Below are 23,731 nucleotides of genomic sequence, written 5' to 3'. Positions count from 1 at the left end.
ACTTTAAACTATACTACAAAGCTATAATAACCAAAACAGCATGGTACTGGCATAAAAACAGACATGGATCCATGGAATAGAATAGAGAACCCAAAAATTAACCTATATGCCTACAGCCGTCTGATCTTTGACAAAGGCAGCAAGTCTATGTACTGGGGAAGAGACTGCCTTTTCAGCAAATGGTGCTGGGAAAACTGGATACTCATATGTAGGAGAATGAAAATAGTCCTGTACCTCTCACCATATATCAAAATCAACTCAAAAATGGATTAAAGAGTTAAATATACATCCTAAAACAATAAAACTCCTTAAAGAAAACATAGGGAAAACACTCTAGGATGTAGGAGTGGGTACAGACTTTATGAATAGGACCCCAAAAGCACCGGCAACTAAAGGAAAAATAAACAAATGGGATTATATAAAACTAAAAAGCTTCTGCACAGCAAAAGAAACAATCAACAGAGTAAACAGACAACCAACCAAGTGGGAGAAAATATTTGCAAAATATACATCTGACTAAGGATTAATATCCAGAATATACAAGGAACTCAAACAACTTTAGAGCAAAAAACAAATAACCCAATTAAAAAATGGGCAAAGGAGCTGAATAGGCATTTCTCAAAGGAAAATATAGGAACGGCCAACAGACACATGGAAAAATGTTCAACTTCACTCATTATCCAGGAAATGCAAATCAAGACCACTGTGAGATACCATCTCACTCTAGTTCGGATGGCTAACATCCAAAAGACTGAGAATGATAAGTGCTAGAGAGGTTGCGGAGAAAAAGGAACTCTCATACAGTGTTGGTGGGGCTGCAAAATTGTGCACCCTTTATGGAAAATGGTATGGAGGTTCCTGAAACAATTACATATAGATCTACCATATGACCCAGCTATTAGACTGTTGGGAATATACCCAGAGGAATGGAAATCATCATGCTGAAGGGATCCTTGTACTCCAATGTTTATTGCAGCACTATTTACAATAGCCAAGAGTTGGAACCAGCCCAAATGTCCATCATCAGATGAGTGGATAAGGAAACTGTGGTATATCTACACAGTGGAGTACTACTCTCCTATAAAAAAGAATGAAATACTACCATTCGCTACAACATGGTAGGACTTAGAGAAAATTATATTAAGTGAAGCAAGTCAGGTACAGAAAGAGAAATACCACGTTCTCACTTATTTGTGGGAGCTATAAATAAATAAGTAAATAAACACACAAACAAATAAAGGGGGGGAAGAAGACACAACAATTACAAAAATTCCTTGAACTTTTAAGTCAAGTGAACAGATATGATGTGGGGGGAGGGGAGGGAAAGAGGGGATTGGGTAAAGGGGAATGAAAATCAACTACAATGTATATTGAGAAATAAAATTTAAAAAATAAAATTAAAAAAAGATCTAAGTATAAGAGCTAAAACTATAATACTTTTAGAAAAAAACATAGGTGTAAATCATTATGACCTTGGATTTGGCAAAGGACCTTAGATATGATACCAAAAGCATGTGCAACAACGAAAAAGTAGATGAATTGGACTTGATCAAAATGAACAGCTTTTTTACTTCAAAGGACATCATCAAGAAAGTGAAAAGACAACATGCAGAATGGGAGAATATACCTGGAAATTATATATTTGATAAGGCACTTGTATCTGGAATATATAAAGAACTCAATAATAAAAAGACAACTCAATAAATGGGCAAAGGATCTGAATAGACATTTCCTCAAAGAAGATATATGGATACCCAATAAGCAGCTGAAAAGATGTTAAACGTCATTAGTAATTAGGGAAGTGCAAAATCAAAACTACAATCAGATACCATCTCACAATCATTAGGATGGCTACTATCAAAACATAAAATCACAAGTGTTGGTGAGGATATGGAGAAATTGGAACCCTTCTGCACTGTTAGAATGAATATAAAGTGGTGTAGCTGCTGTGAAAAATGGTATGGGCAGTTTCTCAAAAAATTAAAAATAGAATAACCATATGATCCAGCAGTTCCACTTCTGGCCATTTGCCCAAAAGAAAGGAAAGCAGGGACTAGAGATATTTGTATACCCATGTTCATAGCAGCATTATTTACAACAGCTAAAAAGTGCAAGCAACCCAAGTGTCCATGACAGATGAATGGATAAGCAAAGTGTGGAATATATACACAATGGAATAATATTCAGCCTTAAAAAGGAAGGAGATTTGGCAATTCTACCAAACATTTAAAGAACTAACACCAGGGCTGGCCGGTTAGCTCACTTGGTTAGAGCGTTGTTTTATAATATCAAGGTCAAGGGTGTGGATCTCTGTATTGGCCAGCTACCAAAAAAGGAAAAAACTGAAGAACTAACATCCAAAAGTTTCCAAAAACTTGCAAAGGAGGTTAAATTTCTTAGCTTATTCTCTGAGGCCATTACTGTGATTCCAAAGCCAAATAAAGACAAATCAAGAAAAGAAAGTTACAAGCCAATATTCCTCATTAACACAGATGCAAAAATCCTCAGCAAAAATACTAACAAACAGGCTGGCCAGTTTGCTTACTTGGGAGAGCATGGTGCTGGTAACACCAAGGCTAGAGGTTCAGATCACCTTACTGGATAACTGTCAAAATATTTGTATATAAATACTAACAGAATTCAGCAGCATGTTAAAAGGATCTATAATGAAGTAGGATTTATCCTTGGGATACAAGTATGGTTCAATGTATGCAAATCAATGAACATGATATACCACATTAACAGAAAAACCATATGATCATCTCAACAGTTGCAGAAAAAAGTATTTGATGAAATTCAACATCCTTTCATGATTAAAAACTCTCAGTAAATTAGTACAGTAAATTAGTACATAATAAAGGCCACAGATGACAAGACCACAGCTAACATCACACTGAACAGTGGAAATGTGAAAGCTTTCCTCTACAATTAGGAACAAGACAAGGATGCCCACTTTCACAAATTCTATTCAGCATAGTACTGGAATTCCTAGCCAAAGCAATTAGGCAAGAAAAAGTTTTAAAAGACATCCCAATTAGAAAGAAGGGAGCCAAATTGACCCTGTTTGCACATAATGTGATCTTATATGAGGGGATTTCAAAAAATTTGTGGAAAAATAGAATTAAAAGATAATATAGATCTTTCCATGAACTTTCAAAGTACTCTTGTATATAGAAACCTCTAAGACTCCACTAAAAACTGTTAGAATTACTAAATGAATTCAGTAAAGTTGCAGGATACAAAATCAACGTATAAAAATCAGTAGCATTTCTATTTTTCTTTTTTTCTTTGTTTTGGCTGGCTGGCTGGCACAGGGATTGAGCCCTGGACCTTGGTGTTATCAGCACCATGCTCTAACCAAGTGAGCTAATTGGCCAGCCCTATAGAATTTCTACATACTAACTATGAACTATCTGAAAAGGAAGTCAAGAAAACAATCCCATTTACAATAGAACTAAAAAAAAATTAAAAACCAACAACAACACAACTGAGGAATAAATTTAACTAAGTAGGCAAAAGTTCTGTACACTGAAAACTATAAAATATTAATGAAAGAAATTGAAGAAGACACAAATAAGTAGAAAGATATCCCATATTCATGGATTGGAAGAATTAATATTGTTAAAATGTCCATACTACTCAATGTGATCTACAGATTCAATGCAATCTCCATAAAAATACCAATGACATTTTTCACAGAAATAGAAAAAACAATCCTAAAATTTGTACAGACCCACATAAGACCCTGAATAACCAAAGCAATTGTGAACTAAAAAAACAAAGCTGGAGGCATCACACTACCTGATTTCAAAATGTACTTCAAAGCTATAGTAATCAAAACAACATGATACTGGTATTAAAAACAGACAGTATAGACCAATAGAACAGAATAGTGGGCTCAGAGATAAATCTGTGCATTTATGGTCAATTGATTTTTCTTTTCTTTTTTTTTTTTGGTAGCTGGCCATTACAGGGATCCAAACCCTAGACCTTGGTGTTACTATAACTGTGCTCTAACCAACTGAGCTAACTGGCAAGCCTAGTTGATTGATCTTTGACAAAGGTGCCAAGAACACACAGTGGGGAAAGGACAATCTCTTCAGTAAAAGGTGTTGGGAAAATTCGATATACACATGCAGAAGAATGAAATTGGACCCTTGTCTCACACCATATACAAAGTTCAACTCAAAATGGGTTAAAGACTTACATGTGAGACCTGAAGCTGTAAAACTGCTAGAAGAAAACATAGAGGAAAATCTTCTTGACATTGGTTGGGCAATGATTTTTTTGGACTTGACCCCAAAAGCACAGACAACAAAAACAAAACTAGATACGTGGTACTGCATCAAACTAAAAAGCTTCTGCATAGCAAGGGAAACAGTCGACATAGTGAAGAGACAACCTACGGACTGGGAGAAAATATTTGCAAGTCATGCATTTGATAAGGGGTAAATATCCAAAATATATAAGGAACTCAAGCAACTCAATAGCGAGAGAACAAATAACCCCATTTTAAAAATGTGCAAAGGACCTGAATAGACATTTCTCCAAAGAAGACATACAAATGGCCAGCAGGTGTATAAAAATATGCTCAACATCTCTAATTACCAAAGAGTGCACATTAAAACCACGATGAGATATCACCTCACACCTATCAGAATGGCTGTTACCAAAAAGTGAAAAGTGTTGGTAACGATGTGGAACAAAAGGAACCCTTGTACACTGTTGATGGGAATGTAAAATGGTACAGTCACTGTGGAAAACAGTATGAAGTTTCCTCAAAAAATTAAAAATAGAACTACCATATGATCCAGCAATTATACTTGTGTGTATATACCAAAAGAAAATCAAATCAGTATGTTGAAGAAATATCTGCCCTACCATGTTCATTGCAGCATAATTTACAATAGCTACGATATACAATCAATCTGCATGTCCATCGGCAGATGAATGGATAAAGAAAATGTGGTGCGCATAATATACATATACAATGGGATACTATTCATCCTTAAAAAGGAAGGAGATCCTGTCATTTGTGACAACATGGATGAACCTGGAGTACATTGTGCTGACTGAAATGAGCCAGGCACAGAAAGACATGATCTCATATGTGGAATCTAAAAAAGCTGAACTCATAAAAGCAGAGAGTAGAATGGTGGTTGACAGGCTGGGGAGATGGTACTCACAGGGTGCAAAGTTACAGTTAGGATGAACTAAAAAATATATAGAAAAAACCCCCACAAGGTCACAGAATCCTAAGTGTACCATTTTGTATTAAAATTATTTGTATAAAATTAATTTTATATTTAACTTTTTTCCATTATTTGCTTTTTTTTTTTTGTCTTTTTGTGACCGCTAAGGGGATCGCAACCCTTGGCTTGGTGTTGCCCGCACCGCGCTCAGCCAGTGAGCGCACCGGCCATTCCTATATAGGATCCAAACCTGCAGCGGGAGCGCCACTGTGCTCCCAAGTGCTGCACTCTCTCAAGTGCACCACGGGGCCGGCCCCCATTATTTGCTTTCTGATTTCTGTACTATAAATATTTATTACTTGTATGCTAAAAGTTTTTTCCTCATAGAATGGAATGATGTGAATTCCAAACTAAATGTTTCCACTTAATAAAGCAATTGTGTATATTGGAGATGCTGAAAATTTAACAGTATAGGCTACATTAATAAAAATAACCAGCTAAAGGTTACATCTGGATTATATTCGGTGTGGGACAAGCATTTAAAACTGGAAAACATTCATGGGAGATTGTCAGAGTGGGGAAAGCTATGGAAACAAATCATGTAAAATGCTTAAAGGAACTGTGGATATCTAGCTTAGGGAAAGGGACTGTGGACATAACAGCTGTCTTTAAATAAAACAAAGGCTTATTTTGTTAATTAGCTTTACTTTGTATGGCTTCATGGGCAGAACCAGGGCCAATTGGTGGATATAAATGATAAGATTTTGGCTCATCCTAAGAAATAACTTTTCAAATTATATAACGTGCTCCCCATTGCATGATACATATGTGCAATCATATGACAGACTCATTGTCTTGAGTGTGTCATACAATTGGGTGGGAGGTTAGTGTAAATTACTATCTAGCTCTTCAGATTCAAATTTAATTGACAATTGTAATCCTGTTACTTCAGCTGAGGTAATCAATTAGTTAATGGGTTGGGGGAGGGGTAGTGTTGTGGGCTGAATTGTGTCCCCCAAAGGTTCATGTATTAATCCCACTGTAACAGTGTTGAGGATGGAATTACCTATTATGGTAATTGAAAGATGGGGCCTTGAAGAGGTGATTTGATTGTGAGGACCATGCCCTAGTGAATGGATTGATCCATTTATGGAGTTGATGGTTTAGTGGGTGGTCATGGGCATGGTTCTGATGGCTTCATAAGGAGAGTGACTGAGCAGGTTAGCTCTCTCTTGCTCAGCCCATTCTTGCCATGTGACAACCTGCATCATTGTAGGGCCACCACCAAGAACAAGGCCCTCACCAGATGCATTCCTTGGACTTTGGACTTCTCAGCCTCCAAAAATGTAAGAATAAATTTTATTCCTTCATAAATTACCCAGTTTCAGGTATTCTGTTATAAGCAACAGAAATGGACTAATACAGTTAGCATGTGTGGTTTAAAATTCAAACAAAGGAACTTTTTTCCTCTTTTTTGTAATTTCTTTGACATTTTTAGTCATTACAATTAATGGGGTTTTTTGTATTGGTAAAGTATGCATAATGTTAAATTTACCATTTTACCATTTGTAAGTGTGCAATTCAGTGGCATTGAGGATTTTCACAGTGTCAGGTAGCTTCTGCCTCCAGAACTTTCTCATCATCTCAAACAAATTTTGTACTCATCCAGTAATTCCATATTCCTCCTCTCCCAGACCCTGGTAACCTCTGTTGAATTAGCCTATTTTAGGTAGGTCATAAAGTAGAATCATATAATATTTGTCTTTTTGTGTCTGGTTTATTTCACGTAGCATAATGTTTTCAAAGTCTGTGTTGTATGCTACAATTGTATCAGAATTTCATTCCTTTTTATGGCTGTATTAGTCCATTTTCTGTTGCTTATAACAGAATACCTGAAACTGGGTAATTTATAAAGAAATAGAATTTTTTTCTTACAGTTCTGGAGGCTGGGAAGTCCAAGGTCAAGAGGAGCATATCTGGTGAGGAAATTCTTCTGAGTGGGAACTCTCTACAGGGTCTTGTGGTGATCTGTGTCACATGGCGAGAACGGCAAGAACAAGAGAGCTAACCTTGTTGCTTGCTCTCCTTATAAAGCCATCAGGACCACTCCCTGATAACCCATGAGTGTATTAACCCATTCACGAGGGCACAGTCCTCACAATCTAATCACTTCTTATCTTACCTTTCAAACACCACAATCAGATTTCCCACTCTCTTAACACTGTTACAGTGGGGATCAAGTTTCCAACAAATGAACTTTGGGGGGATACATGTGACCCATAGCAATGGCTAAATAATATTGTATGTATATACCACAATTTATTTTTCCATTCATCCGTCAATGGACATTTGGATTATTCTTACTTTTTGACTATTGTGAATAATGATGTTATGAGAATGCTGGTGTACAAGTATCTATTTGAGTCCCTGGTTTCAACTGGAATTTCAGGGTCATAGCGTAATTCCACATTTAACTTTTTGAGGAACCTCCAAATTGTTTTCCACAGCAGCTGCCCTATTTTACATTCCCACTAGCAATACACGAATCCAGTTTCTCCACATCCTTGCCACAACTTACTTCCTGTTGTTTTGATAATAGCCATGTTTGCCTATGTGACATAGGATCTCGTGGTTTTGATGTGCATTTCTCTAATGAGTAATGGTGTTGAGCATCACTTCATGTGCTTATTGGCCATTTGTATGTCTTCTCTGGAGAAATGTTCTTTACCCATTTTTGGATTGTTTACCTTTTTGTGTGTGTTATAAGAATTGTTTAAATGTTCTGATATTATTATCAGATATATGATTTACAAATATTTTCTCCTATTCCATGAATTTTCTTTTCACTCTCTTGATAGTGTTCTTTGATGCATGAAAGTTTTTAATTTTGACCAAGTCCAATTTACCTATATTTTCTTTTGTTCCCTGTGCTCTTAGTCTCATATTTAACAAACTATTGCAAAATCCAAGTTATGAAGATTTTCCTCTGTTTTTTCCTAAAATTACAGTTTTTACTCTTAAGTTTAGGTCTTTGATCCATTTTGGGTTAATTGTTGTAGTAGTGTGAGGTAAGGATCAAATTTCATTCTTTTGCATGTGGATATTCAGTTTTCCCAAAACCATTTGTTGAAAGACTGTACTTTCCCCATTGAGTGGTCTTGGCACCCTTGTCAAATATTAATTGATCATTGTTTCAGTCAGTCTGGGCTGTTATAAGACAAATAACCAATAGACTGGGTTGTTTAAACAACAGACATTTGTATCTCACAGTTCCAGAGCAGGGAAGTCCAAGAGCAAGGTTTTTGCAGATCCAGTGTCTGGCAAGAGCTCACTTCCTGATTTACAGATAGCTGTTTCCTGCTATCCTCACATTGCAGGGAGCAGAGACAAGCCACAAGCTCTCTCATGTCTCTTCTTATAAAGGCACTGATCCCATCATGGCAACACTGCCCTCATGATGTAATTACCTCCCAAAGGTCTCTTCTCCAAATACTATCACACTGGGGATACAGCATTTAGATTTTGGGGCTGTGGGGGCTGGACAAAAACATTCTGTCTTTGGCAACCAGGTATGTGAGAGTTTATTTCTGTAGTATATTTTGTATTCCATGACAGTACTACCCTGTTTTGATTACTATAGCTTTGTACTAAGTTCAGTTTTTGGGGGGGTGGGGGAAGGTACAGTACAATCACTGGACAATACAGCGATTGAACCCTGGACCGTGGTGTTATCAGCACCATACTCTTACCAGCTGAGCTAGCCAGCCAGCCTGTAGTTAGTTTTTAATCAGGAAGTGTGTGTCCTCCAATTTTGTTCTTTTTCAAGGTTGTTTTGGCTATTGGGGGTTCCTTGAGATTCCATATGAATTTTAGGATGAGTTTTTCTATTTCTGCAAAGCATGCCATTGGGATTTTGATAGCGATTGCATTGATCTGTAGATAGAACACTGTGGGTAGTATTTTTTTTTTTTTAAAGATGACCAGTAAGGGGATCTTAACCCTTGACCTGGTGGTGTTAGCACCACGCTCTCCCAAGTATGCTAACCGGCCATCCTTATATAGGGATCTGAATCTATGGCCTTGGTGTTATCAGCACCACACTCTCCCAAGTGAGCCACAGGCCAGCCCCAGGTATTTTCATCTTAACAGTACAATGAACACAGTATGGCTTTCCATTTATTTTTGTCTTCTTTCAGCAGTGTTTTGTAGTTATAATTTTTTAATCTTTTTAATTTGTTCTTTCTTAAGCTATTAATATTAGTTGCCATTTGTTGACACACCAGAAGCCAGTCAAAAGAGTCTTGTCCACAAAAAAAAAATACCCCCCCCCCCAAAAAAAAGGGTCTTGCACATTTGTACTCTTTGATTCAGGGTTCCTGGCTCTTTTCCAGGGCTGCACACAACTTAACTGATTTGATAGTTTGGGACCCCTTTCAAAGAACAAAGAAGAACCGTAAATCATTGGTAAACACTAATAACAACAAATGTATTTCAATTTTATATTAGAGCCACCACCTTCCTTGGCATCTTATTTTAGACCTACTTAGTGTCAAATGCCCTGTCATCTTCTCACAGCTAAGATGATCTTACGTACCAGATTTTGTAGTCTGGCTTTCAATCTGATTTTTTTTTTTTTTTTTTTTTTTGGCAATGGCTGGTACATCAGTCTGCCTTAATAGTGCCATTATTGGCTGGCCAGTTAGCTCATTTGGTTAGAATGGGTGTTGATAACACCAAGATCAAGGGTTTGGAAAAATCCTGTCATTTTGTAGATTTTTCGTTATGTACTCATAGCTGCCAATCACATTTAAGTACCTGAGGTACAGGTTGTATTCAGTAGCTGGAGCTGTTTGTTTTTGTTTAGCTTGAGCTGTTTGTTTTTGTTATTTGGCTATACTTTGACTTTTCAAATACTTTACTAGCAAATTTTTTAATTTCTATATTTTCTCTTTTATGGAAAGAAACCAAAAGAAAGACCTTCCAGTCACATGATTCATGTCCATACTCTGAATTGCTCCTTGACAGATTGCATTCATATAGATGTAGCTTTCTTTCATAGATCATTTATTCAGTCATAAGAATTTAATGCTTTTTTTTTTTTTTTTTTTTTTTGTCTTTTTTGTGACCGGCACTCAGCCAGTGAATGCACCGGCCATTCCCATATAGGATCCGAACCCGCGGCAGGAGCGTCGCCGTGCTCCCAGCGCCGCACTCTCCTGAGTGCGCCACGGGCTCGGCCCTTAATGCTTTTTATAATAAAGAATCCACCAAAATTTAAGGGGTTTAAACAGAGTTCAAGCAGTTTCTTTACATTTATGTCAGGCTTCTGTTTAGATATTTGACTTTAAATTCCCTTTAAGTCTTCTCTGAACTAATGGTTATATTTTTGTCAGCTTTCTTTTCCACTATTTGTATTTTTTACTGACATGAATAATCATAAGATGGATTTCTTTAATTTTCCCTATCCCATTAGGATATCAGAGTTCTTATATCTGTTGGATATTGGCTTAACCAGAGAGTAAAGGTTCTTCTGTAGAGTAACCCTGGTATTGTGTAGATCCCTATATCAGCCAGCCACCAATAAATAAATAAACAAACAAATAAATAAAAATGTTATTGTTATGTTAAGTAAGTAGGAAAAAAATCTACAGCCAAGTTAAATCAAGTTGTGATTCAGATATAAATCTTTATCCCACCTTACCAACCTGACCATCACTTCTAATTTTCAATACTGTCATGTCTTATCCCATCCATTTATATCAGCCACTAACTTCTTGCCTTTGGTTCTCCATTTTAATTATTAATATTAAGATATTAGTGGTATGTTAAGTTTTGACTTTTCCATGTTATAGAGTTTTATTTTCTACTCTGTCCACCTCTCCTCATACCTGAAAAGTTAGGAGAAAGACCTCATTAGATGTGGAAAAGTGTTCAAATGCATAATAATATGTAGAACTGTATAGGGCTTTTTTAAAAGGAATTTCACAAAAGAAATAAATGTATTAATTGTTCTTTGTATTATTTGTAAGCTTGCAATTACAAGAAATCCATAAGGTACTAGGTCTCTGGATTTTATCATTTGCCAGGTAAACCTGAAATCAGCTAATGGTCGGTGATCTCAGAACTCAACGCAGAATAACCTGGAATGTAGAGTCTGGAATTGGAGTGCAGTTGTATGCCATCATTTACACTTATTAAGTTACCAGTAATTCTAAGTCAAAAATTACACTCATAAGAAAAATGGATTCATCTGACAATATTTTATATCCAAAGTTTATTATATTCTTTCAACAGAAATGTACATCAAAATATTCATCCAGAAAACCAAGAGCTAGTAAGGGTACTTCGAGAACAACTTCAAACAGAACAGGTACTGTTATATAAATAAGTGCATTTATGTAAGGAATAGATGCTATAACTCCCATTGCATATGATATTGTGATGAAACATTACTAAATCACTTTTTGGAAACATGGGCTTCTTTCCTGCTTCAAATTATTTTAAATTATCCTATAGATTGTATATTTTCAGATTAGGCAAATGGCTTATTCTTTATCTAGGTATTTTCATGTTTTGTTTCTTAATTAGCTTGCTTTAAAAGGCACCAGTTTTTCTATTATTTATTTGTACAGAAATAATAATTGTCTAGTTGGCTTTAATGAAATGTAGTGAGAAAACTATTTTTTTCTAACATAAACTTCCTAAGAAGTAGGAAGATATGACCTACAAAAAAATGATTAGAGGGGATCGCTGGTTTTTTGTGTCCCGTCCCCCCCGCCCCCCGCCCCCGGCCGCCCCTTTTTCTTCAGTGGTCTAAGTTAACAAAACAAGTTAGGTGGAAAAGATAACTTCTCTTCTGCCTCGTCTTTGCTTTATACCAGATGGAATCTCTAAGAACCAGAAATGTAATATGCTTTATGAAGGCTGGAATAAGTAGGATATTGTAGACCTCCATGCTGATAGCTAACATCAAAAAACAAAAATTAGGGATTGCTTTCCTACCTCATCAATCTTTAGTTCCAATGAGGGTTTTATAATTAATCCATTTACCCAATATCTTTTAAACATCTGCCATATGCCAGACCTTGCTCTAGCCATTGGGAATTTGACTGTGAACTAAACAAAAATTCCTACCCTCATGAAACTTAAATTCATTCATGTAAGAACAGTTCGAGCATATTAGTAGTACTGTGTTCCAGAAGTGTTGTTACCAAGAGTTCATGTTGGGATAGTGTTTTTTTAACTTAACAAGCAATTTCACAAACAACTATCTTATTTAATCTTCAAACGTGATAAATAAGGCAATTGTTATTATTCCCATCATATTAGATCACTAAGATTTTCTTAAGTTCACAGAAGCTATTATATATTATATATTATGCATGAATCACAGACTAAGATGACTCTTCCAGATTTCTCTGCACCCCTGTCCTATTCATCTACCTCACATCTTTCTCAGGCATGGCATGTAGATCTTAGAGTTAAAATAAAGGTAGTGACTTAGTTTATTCTGGGTTGTTATCCAAGATGGTAGTCACTAGCCACATTTAAATTTAAATTTAATTTAATTTTAAGTTAAAATTAAACAAAATTTAAAATTCAGTGCTTTAGTCACACTAGCCACGTTTCAAGCATGCAGTAGCTACATGTGGCTAGTGGCTACCATATTGGACAGCACAGATAAAAATTTCCATTATTGCTGAAAGTTATATTGGACAGCATTGTTAACAGGTTTTTTTTGTCAATTTCTTAAAAAAAAAAAATGAAGAGAATGGGTGGAGAGGAGAACATTAAGTGCTGCACATTTTTCTTTTTTGTACCATTACAACTGACATAAACAACATCAAGGTGTGACCTTGCATTATAGAATATTCTGGTAATTTAGGGCTGTTTTAAGAAATATGAAATTTTAATTATGGTTTATTAATATTGGATGGCAAAAATCTTTGATTCAATATACAGTTAAGAAGAGTTCACATTAAGCAAACTTGATACTTTTTTCTGTAATTAGATGTAATTACGTGTTTTTAATGCCAGCTACTTTGTTTATGTGTGCTAGGTGCTATCAAAACAGGTTTTGATAAATAGCTATTTTAGTAGATATACATTATGTACTAGTGCTAGGCACTTTTCTAGGTTTCGAGGTAGTACAATGAGTCCCACAGATAAAGTCCTTGCCCTCATGGCACTTACGTTCTAGTGGGATCTTTGATATCTGGATGCTTCTTGTACTGGTAATTCTACTCAGTATTCCTATTTGATCACAACAGTGATGTAACCGAGAAACATATTTATTACTATGACTATGTGAAGGATTAAGTTCAAGTTACCAGTGGTCTTAAATTTTTCTGCTTTCAAAATGACCAAATAATAGGGCCGGCCTATAGCTCACTTGGGAGAGTGTGGTGCTGATAAAACCAAGGCCACGGGTTTGGATCCTATATAGGGATGGCTGGTTGGCTCACTGGCTGAGCATGGTGCTGACAACACCAAGCCAAGGGCTGAGATCCCCTTACCGGTCATCTTTAAAAAAAAAAAAAAAAAAGACCAAATATTCTTCTCTGAGAGTTTAATTCTGGTCTCATGTGAGGTATAGCATACATGCAACATTTGTCAAGAGGACAAGTGTTAAAATTAAAAAGATGTTAAAAATGAAAAAAAATTAAGACTTAGAAAATATTTTGACATTTCTTATTCTTCAGCTTATGTATTAGCTTAGCCTTATGTTACTCAGAATAACTTTCTCATTCCAAGAGAATAAAAGAAAAACTCCTGAGTTAATGTAGGTTTTATCTTTTAATTGTGTTCTGGAAGGAAGGTAAAGACCATGCATATATTTTAAATAAGACAACAATATAGCCTCATAACTTTATCAAACTTAGAAGACCTTAAACGTTTGCACACCCAAAATTTGATGAGGATTACACTATTGACTGTATTCTTAAATATAATTTAACACAAAGATAATTTTGAAAACTCTATGTACGTCATGTATAAAAATGTGTGTACATATTTTCTCATCAGGATGCACCTGCCATTGCTCGACAGCAGTTCTATACTGACATGTACTGTCCAATCTGTTTACATCAAGCCTCCTTCCCTGTGGAAACGAACTGTGGACATCTTTTCTGTGGTAAGCAACAACGCTGTACTTGGTAAAAGTGACTATTTAAACCAAGACCTATAGTGTACATAGGCTGGATTCCTAATTTTCTTTGAGTAGATTTCTTCTGGTATCCTGATCTACTTGTCAACCAAGTATATTTATAGCCTCTACATAACATACTAAAAACATAATTATTTATATTCTAGTTAGTATATTATTTCGCATCTCTGGTCTGGGTCCAAAGGTTAAAAAATCAAATTGAATAACTGAACTAATTGAAGCCAAATAGCTTCTCAATAAACAGAAATGTGTTTCTTTGAATAGTAGTTCAAGAACATCAATAGCATGAGGGATTCACTGAAACCCTCCTTGTCCATCACTTTTTGGTAGTTTCATTTATTATTCATCTTTCCCTGAACAAAAAGGTTCTTTCCTGCCTGAGACCTTCCCTTAGCTCTACTGCCTCTTTTTGCTCTGAGTTAGTACAAAAGCTGTTAGTCTCTCTTTCTTTGTGACCTCAAGATGGCTGGAAAGGGAGAATGAGAAACCTAGAGCATGTAAAAGGACAAGAGGGAATTCTGATTTGACACTTACATAAGGGGTGCTTCCACCTCATTGTTTTTTCCTGACCTTTCAGAGAGATTCCATACAGAATACTGAGATATTATGTTGTCATTGCTTGTTATGGCCATTCAAGATTGGGGGGTGTAGTGGATTGAAGTATGTCCCCCCAAACTCCTCGAAGCTTGAATTTTGTCCCCCAAGTTCTATGTATTAGAAACTCAGCCCCCTGTTAAGAGGGTAGGAAATCCTGTTATGGTAATTGAAAGGTGAAGCCTTGAAGAACTGATTGGATTGTAGGACCCTGCAGTAGTGAATGGATTAAAAATGATGGTTGGGATGTGGTTCTGAGGGCTTTGAAAGAAGGGGAGAGTCTGTCTTTCTCTCTCTCTGCTCTCTGTGCTTCCACCATCTTGCAATATGAGACCCCTTGGTCACTTTCACCACCACCAGATGGACTTTGGACTTCCCAGCCTCAGAAACTGTAAGCAATAAATTTTGTTTTCTTTATAAATCACCCAGTCTCAGGTATTTTGTTATAAACACCAGAAATGGACTAATACAGGGGGTGTCAGCTATGACATGCCTACTATGTGCTGGACACTTAACGTACTTCTCATTTAACCCCACAAATGAGGAAGCGGTGGCTCCTAGACATTAAGAAATGTTACAAAGGGCTGAGCCCGTGGCGCACTTGGGAGAGTGCGGCGCTGGGAGCACAGCGACGCTCCCGCCGCGGGTTCGGATCCTATATAGGAATGGCCGGTGCACTCATTGGCTGAGTGCCGGTCATGAAAAAGACAAAAAAAAAAAAAAAAAAAAAGAAAGAAAGAAATGTTACAAAGGGTAACCCAGCTGCTAAGTGACAGAGCCAGGTTTTAAATCTAGGTCTACCTTCTAGCCTTGTACTCAGTTCTGCTGTGTGACTGGTGGCTTATACAATGGTGAACACTCTAAGAACTGCTCTCTACTTGGAGAGTTTGTTTTGAATAGCTGAGTTCAAGGTAGGTCTTAATTGCTCCCAAAATGTACCAAACTTTCATATAAAGACTAATTTAAAATATTACTTACAATGATCCTATAAATTGCTTTCCCCTTTTGTATCTAACTTCATCATTTAGAATTTAGAGATACACTGTTGTTATTCATGCTGTTGGGGATGACATAAGTATTTGAAATCCATACCATGCAATGCAGGGTTTTCTATACCCTGTGTTCATTTACTAATCCAGTCCCATTATTGCTTCATCCATTAACTTCAATCTCTTCCCTAAGGTTTTTGCCTAAGTAGCTAACAAATTATAAAACATTTATTTCAGTTTCGATCTTTTAATTATCTGTTAGAAATACTAATGAGCAGCAAAACAATAAAACATCAGGAGAAAATTAAGTGGCCATTAGAGAAGGCAGATATCTTTCTCCTCTCTAACCTCTGGTAGATATTCCTAATCAATCTGACAGTCTTCTCCTGAGTCTGGATATGGCCTTGGACATCCTCTAACAGGACTCCAGGCAGATGTTAGGAGTCAGTGATGTTCGGCAGGCAAGATCTCTATTTGCCAACCTAGGCATGGGTAATTCACTGAGTGGATAATCCTGTCAACTGAAAGATGGCTGTATTGTGTTCTTGGCTTTGTCTCTGGGTCTGGGGAAGTAGGGTAGATTGCTTCTGTTATCCTGCTGTACTTGCTAGCCACTTTTACTTAGTGTCTGTAGGTTCAAAAGTTTAAAAGAAACTAGTTACTCAACTTCTCAATAAACTGAAACGTGTTTCTTGAATAATAGTTCAAATACATTAATACTGTGTATATCTGTAAAGCTACACGACTATGCCAGTTGTCGGGTTGAGGCAATAGCTACGCTAATTGTATGGCTAGGCATTTCATAACTAAAGCCAAAAAGTTTCATTATTTTAGTTATACTAAGTTTCCATTTGTATTGTCAGGGCTAGGGCTTAGACCCTTCAAACCCATTGTACAGACTGGGTCACCAGAGGCCTCACATGCCAGGCTGGGTCATAGACCCCTCACAATGCAGATCCATATTAGGTAATTGGGAAAGATCCCAGGAGCCACTGGCAGACAACGAGCTCAGTCCTTAGCAACGGCAGGAGCAGCTTACAGGTCCAGCAGCTTACAGGTCTGGCAGCAGTAGCCGCCTCTTGCAGGGTCCCGGGGGCCCTGGCAGCAACAGCCTCCAGCAGCAGTAGCAGCCTCCCCGTGGCCCCCCCCCCCCCGGGGGGGGGCATCCCAGGGTGGAGGGGCCCTGTGGGTCAGAGCTGATCTTACTTTATGCTTAAGTCCATAACCCAGGACACCTGGGTGCACATGTGCAATTACATTAGACAATAACCAAGGAACACCTGGGCGCACATGCATAGTTACATCAAACGCTCAGCAAGATTCTGAACACCTGAGGGGCCCTGACCATTTTCCTGTTTTCCCAACAATATCAGAGCACTTTAGCCTAGTTCCTATACATAGAATCACAGCTTTGATCCATTACAGTGAGGTAAGAATAACAGCAGCAACAGATATTACTTCATTTGCATTTTTAACCCACATTGTTTTATTTAATTCTCCAGTAGTCTTGTGAGGTCTTATTCCCACTTTACAAATAGATTCAGAGAGACTGTGATCCAGATTAAAATTGAGTCATCTCTCGTACCATACCATTTAGGTGAGTATCTTTTTATGGAGGGGGAAAGTTCAGGAACAGGAAAGCATCAAGCATATAACAGCAGATGCATATGAACTGAGGTGTTTGATTTGCTGGACCATAGTTTTTCATTGCAAGCAAGTGGCTGTTACATAATTTGTAAAACAAGGACACCTATACCCTAATTTGTGGTAAAGACAAGTGAGATTAATATATATGTAGGGAAAATATAAGAAAATGGTTAGGGCCCCCAGATGTTCAGAATCTTGCTGATGTAAATATGCATGTGCGCTCAGGTGTTCCTTGTCTATTATCTGATGTAGATGTGCATTAGGCACCCAGACTCCATACCCAAGTGTCCTGGGTTATCCAATTTAAGTATAAAGGATGAACAGCTCTAATACACAACAACCTGCCAAGGCCACCACTGCTGGTGCTGCTGAAGAAGCTGAATACTGAGCTCGTGCCATCTGCCAAAAGCTCCTAGGATCTTTCCCAGTTACCTAGCTCGTGGACCTGTGTGTGTCCTCGAGGGGTCTGGTGACCCATCCAGGCATGTGAGGGGTCTGGTGACCCAGCCAGCCATATGAGGGATTGGTGACCCAGTCTGTATATGAGGGTTCTGTGACCCAGTCTGTACAGTGGGTTTGAAGGGTCTCTGAGCCCTAACCTAGCAATACAATTTGGTACGTCAGCAGGATTCCTACAATTGCCCTAGCAATACAATATGTCTAAGTTCTTGGGTGAATATCTAAGACATCAGCCATCATTACAGATGGTAATAATAATACTAACAGATTAATAAATTTTACTTTTATATAGTCCCTATACAAAATTAGATTGCTCAGAATACTTACTAAATGTCATCTGTTTAACACAGCATTCCATGTAACATCCCATCTGCACAGCCTCTGCATAGAGCCTGTGTGCTCACCATCTGCACGGCCTCTACGTAGCCCCTCTGTGTGCTCACCAGTGTCCTCACACACAACTTATGTTCGCTCTGGCACTTGTTCTTGCTGGTCATAAAACCTCAAGTGCCCTGCCTCCTGTTTCCTCCTATCTGAATCTTATCTGTTCTACTAAGTTCAGTTCGAATCCCTTCTCCTCTACAAGTTACCCTCTAATGCATCCCTCTCCACACTCCTTTTGTACTAAGTTAGTATTACACAGCACAAGATTTAGTTACTTTCTAATTTTAAGTACTTAAGTATGTCCCCTTAGTTTCCTCAGTTGGATTGCCATTGCTTGTTCTGAATTCTAATCACTTGAACTGGAGGAATAAGAGTAAAGAACACAGGAGGGCTAAGCTAGGTTGCTATAGGAAGAGTAAGAATACAGAGAGGATCCTGGAGGTAGAAAAGAGATTTAGTTCAGCACTTAGCACTTAGTTCAGATTCCATTGGGACCTAGATGGTCAAAGACACAGGTGTCCTGCAGAGAAGAAAATGAATTGGCCCCTTACACACCAGACAGTATTTAAAAATATTTGGCCATCCAGGGGTGAGTCCTGGTGGGAAGGTTACCCACAATGCCCCAGGGCCACTCACCTTTCCATTCTCTACTTTCAACAAACATTTATTTGCTCTTGACCCTGTGCGAGGAACCAAGCCAGGTATGAAACGTAGATGAAAAGAGACAGAGCCCATGTGCTTCCTGTCCCCAGGGTTTCACAGGTTATGAGACAAACTCATAACCAGGTTGGAGGGGAGAGTGGTCAGGGAAGACTTACTGGAGGAGGTGCCCTCCCCCGTTTTGTTTTGTTTTTTTGCAATTGGCCAGTATGGGGATCCAACCCTTGACCTTGGTGTTACAACACTGTGCTAACCAACTGAGCTAACTGGCCAGCCCAGAAGTGCACTTTGACTGAGAACTGAACTATGAATATGAGTTAGCCAGGCAAAGCGTTGCAGACTGGAACCTGCAATTTGAAAGGCAAGAAAGGCCTTGGCTGTAGAGACTGCCCTCTGTGCCTCAATCTTCCCAGCTATAAAAACAAGGGCTATGAGGGAGTTTAGAAACTTGGGAAGATTTGGCACAGATTAAGTGAGACAGCCTGGGCATATCTCCTTTTGAGTAATCACATTGATCAGCTTTTTGAATCCAAGCTTCCTGACCAGACTATAAGCACCAGTATTTTTTTTTTTTACTGAGGGCCTCCTATGTGTCAGGAGTTGCAAGTGAACAAAACTGACAAAATGTCCTGTCCTCATGGAGCTTGTACTTACATAACTTGTCTTACTCAACACCATGTCTGTATCTCCAGGGCAGCTCTGGGGGTAGTACCTGGCAAACAGTAGGTGCTCAGAAAATGTGCTTAAGGAAATGATGAATAGGCTCACTCCACATTGGCTCTGTTGTGGGGGGGAGGGTAGGAGGGAGTAAAGTCAGGTGAGGCAGGGCTGGGGTGGCAGGAAAAAAAATATTTCTCCATGTGTTATTGTCCTGAAGTTTACTGCCTATGCAGGTAGCTCACCTATCACTTCTTGAGGGCATATGAACTCTTCCTTCAGGCTGGGTTGCCCATCTTTAGATGTTTTGCTGCTAATGAATACCTTCCAGCAGAAAATAGTACAAGAGTTGATTTAATTGTTGGACTGGATTATAAACTTCATTAGGGCAGAGAGCATGTAATCCCCAGGGATCTGAACCCATGCCCTTGGTGTTTTAAGATCCTGTGCTCCTTTGTATCCTTTGATTCTTTGCCTATACTACTTAACCATTATTAATACTTCAGTAATTTGGTTTTCTAAACTCTTATAATATAAAAATTGTATTTTTGTAACATAAATATCACATTTAGAACAGATAGTTTATGCTGTGATTTGTGGTTGTCATATTTACAATGATATTATTGTTTTATTTTACACATGAAATGCATTACTTTCTTTGAAGCCTCATAGCATCAAGGCAGTTAATGCATACTTGCTTTTGATTGTATGAAAATGTAAGTTTAACTAGTAGTGTGAATAAAATATTTTTTAATGGCTGGGAATTGTTACTAGTTTCGAATTTGCTTTAAGAATTGGTTGGATGAGTAAAAAATATTTTTATATAAGATGATAGTGTTAAAATATATTTCAAATATTTGAAACTTTCTCAGGATATATGGTCTTTAAAACATAAGTATTAATTTTTTTTTCCATTAGGTGCCTGCATTATTGCATATTGGCGCTACGGATCATGGCTTGGGGCAATCAGTTGTCCAATCTGTAGACAAACGGTAATGTTTTATATCCAGAAAGCATCTTTTATGCTAGTTCATTTTGTAAATTTTTACATTTTGTATCTAAATTTTGAATTATTTTCATCTTTTTAGCAGAACTTCATTTATCCAAAGCTTCTGTGATGTTACTTGATTATTTTTAAAAAACTATCAAGACACCACCAAAAAAAAAGGAATTATATTTGAAATCCTACAGTTGCAATGAAAAACAGCTGATAAATGAATCCTTCCCAAAATCCTAATAAGTCTTTGTTGCAATACCAAAAAAAAAAAAAAAAAAGAATAACTGAACTAGCTAATCAGGCTTAAGCACATATCCCCTCATACATTTATTTTGAAAAAAATAGCTTTAACTTTTTTATTTATATTTAATCTGCCCTTTTCCAGTGAGGGTCCAGATAGCTTTAAATGACATATAATCATTTTTTTTAATGTTTCATTTCTTTTAGACACATAGCCACATTACATTGTCCAGAACAGATTAGACCATTATAGTTGGTATAGAAGCCACCTCAGGAGAAAGGCAGTAAGTTTTTATAAATGTAAACTTAAAGGGTAAAATGTCAGCACAAATGAGATGTGCCAAATTTTCTCAATTTCTTTGACAAACTGGAGAAACAAAATACTGAACAATTCTGAAAAACCAAAGTTCTTAGTTTTTAACATAGCAAAACAGACATTCTATAAGTTCTACAGTTTTTTATAATTTCCTTTATTCTTATTTTTCATTTAGAAATACAGTAGTTCCCGTTTATCTGAAAGGGATACATTCTAAGACCCCCAGTGGAAGCCTGAAACCTCAGACAGTACCAAACCCCATAGTACTGTGTTTTTTAGTACATGTACATTCTGTACGGCGTGGATATGGTGGACGAAGGGATGGTTAACATCGCAGGAGGGACAGAGTGATATTTCATCGTGCTATTCAGAATGGCACACAATTTAAAACTTACTGTTTATTTCTGGAATTTTCCATTTAATATTTTTGGACCACAGTTGACTGTGGGTAACTGAAATCATGGAAAGCCAAACTGCTGATAAGGGAGAACTACTATATATACCTTTCTGATAATTTATGAACATGTAAAAAGACAGTGTTTCTTTAGGAAGTCTTCCAACATGTAAAGTGGAAGTCCTAAAAAGGACAGAGAACTTCCAAGTAAAGATGTCCAATTGAATGCATATATCTACTCTTGCTCCCTTTTGGAAAACCCCACTAAAACAACAAAGGGCATTTCATAAACACATAAACCCACAGAGACCAAAAAATAAAATAAAACCATAGAAGAGGTGACAATTTTTCAGAACTTCTTTGTGAAATATAAAAGACATACTAAAAACACAAAACAAAGAAGTCCAGCTCATTGTGTTATCACAAAGCAACACTCCAGTAATCATCACTCAGATGAAGAACCAGAAACTGGCCAACAGCCCCAGAAACCCCCCACGCCCAGGGCTCCTTCGAAATCTCCACCCCACCCCACCCTGCTTCTTCATCTATTAGTAACTACTATCTGACCAGGATAAGCAGTTCCTTGATTTTGTAAATAGTTTTGTTACCTCAGCATGCATCCCTAAGGTTACTGTTTAGTTTTGTCTGTTTTTTAGGCTTTATATATATAAAACCATACAGTATGTATTGATTTATATATGTGTGTGCATATACACATACATGTTCACACACACATACACACACATATATTTTCAGCCCTTGTTCTGGTTGTCCATTTACCCCATCACTGCCTCCTTGTTCTGGTACAGAGAGGGAGGTCCAGGTCTTTCTCTTTTTTCGTTCTTGCTTCTACATTCCCAAATTTTGCCTTTTTCACATTTGACTTGTTGTCACATGGTCAGAAGGAAACTTGTTTGGTTTTTTTTGGTATTGCCTCTCAGGCTGATTTGATGTGTGACACAAGGCAGTCAATACTGACGATTATTTACTAATACCACCTCTTACCATCTTTTGCCACCTGCTAGCAACATCAAGACCAGTAGTAGTACGTCTTGCAATAAAGAATTAGTTCCACCACCTGTCCCCTCTTCTTGGCTCTACCGAAGACATATGTATATTAGCAGGTGGTATTCTTTGTACCATCCATAAATTGACTAGAGGCTAGTAAGGTAAACATAAAGTTGTCTTAATAGAACAAGTTTTGGTTCCCTAACAGAAGAGTAATTCATCCAGGAGGCAAGACAGATGGCAGGTACCTATTCCACCTCCTTTTGCACTGGGCTCCTTTAGTAAATAGTCATGGAAATAATACACAGGCTGCAGCCTCTGACTGGAACACACTCACAACTTCTCTCTCTGAAGGCACACACTAACACACAAATATCTCAAGGCTTAGCTTAAGTTTCACGCTCTCTGGACACTGCAGGCAGAAGAGATCCCTACTCTCATGGCATTGTGCCAACACCTACCACAGTGCCATCTAACTGGCTGTTGAATAGGTCTGCCTCCCCTTCTGTTTTGGATGGTGATCAACCAGGAGCAGGGCCATGTCTTCTTTTTTCTGATACACCTAACATTTAGCACAGTGCCTGACCCATAGTAGGTGCTCAATTAAAGTTTATTGAAAGAATGAATTTTTATTAACACATTTTGAAGAAAGAGATGGCTGTGTCTGCTGTTCCTACCAATTCGTGTGCTTAAGTCACTCCTTTGTTTAGCTGTTTGAAAAGCATCTGAGCAGTGGGAAGCCCTGGTTTTACAACTGAACTGAAGAAGGATGAAAATAATAGCTAGATGGTTTAAGACTAAATCTGTCACTACAATTTGGGGGCGGGGGGGGGCGTGAACTGGCCCTTGACCTTCGTGTCATAACATTGTGCTATAACCAACTGAGCTAACCGGTCAGGTCCTACTCTTTACTTTTACTTAGTCATACAACTCATCGTGACCATGATCTCTGTAGGGGTGCTATATTTTTAAATGTATTTGTTTTTCCAGGCATTGTTATTTCAGATTATCCCAGTATGGTCCTGGCA

At 37.6% G+C, this 23,731-nt stretch overlaps 1 protein-coding gene across 7 annotated transcripts in view; it reads left to right on the top strand.

Annotated features, from left to right (window-relative positions):
- Positions 1–23,731, top strand: part of RNF170 (ring finger protein 170) — a 42,468-nt gene that overhangs the window by 14,864 nt on the left and 3,873 nt on the right. For 6 of the 7 annotated variants that reach the window (XM_063080047.1, XM_063080044.1, XM_063080043.1 and 3 more), the window contains 3 exons: positions 11,487–11,562; positions 14,217–14,325; positions 20,667–20,740. In XM_063080047.1, the coding sequence (XP_062936117.1) occupies positions 14,256–14,325; positions 20,667–20,740 (144 nt within the window). In that variant the 5' untranslated portion in view covers positions 11,487–11,562; positions 14,217–14,255. Of the gene's footprint in view, positions 1–11,278; positions 11,366–11,486; positions 11,563–14,216; positions 14,326–20,666; positions 20,741–23,731 lie in introns of all 7 variants that reach the window. The other variant, XM_063080046.1, reaches the window with a different exon arrangement.

Source organism: Cynocephalus volans, chromosome 15 (genome assembly GCF_027409185.1).
Source record: "Cynocephalus volans isolate mCynVol1 chromosome 15, mCynVol1.pri, whole genome shotgun sequence".
In the NCBI taxonomy this organism is placed as follows: domain Eukaryota; kingdom Metazoa; phylum Chordata; class Mammalia; order Dermoptera; family Cynocephalidae; genus Cynocephalus; species Cynocephalus volans.
Note: the sequence above shows the minus strand (reverse complement) of the source record. Positions and strands in the feature narration are given on the sequence as shown.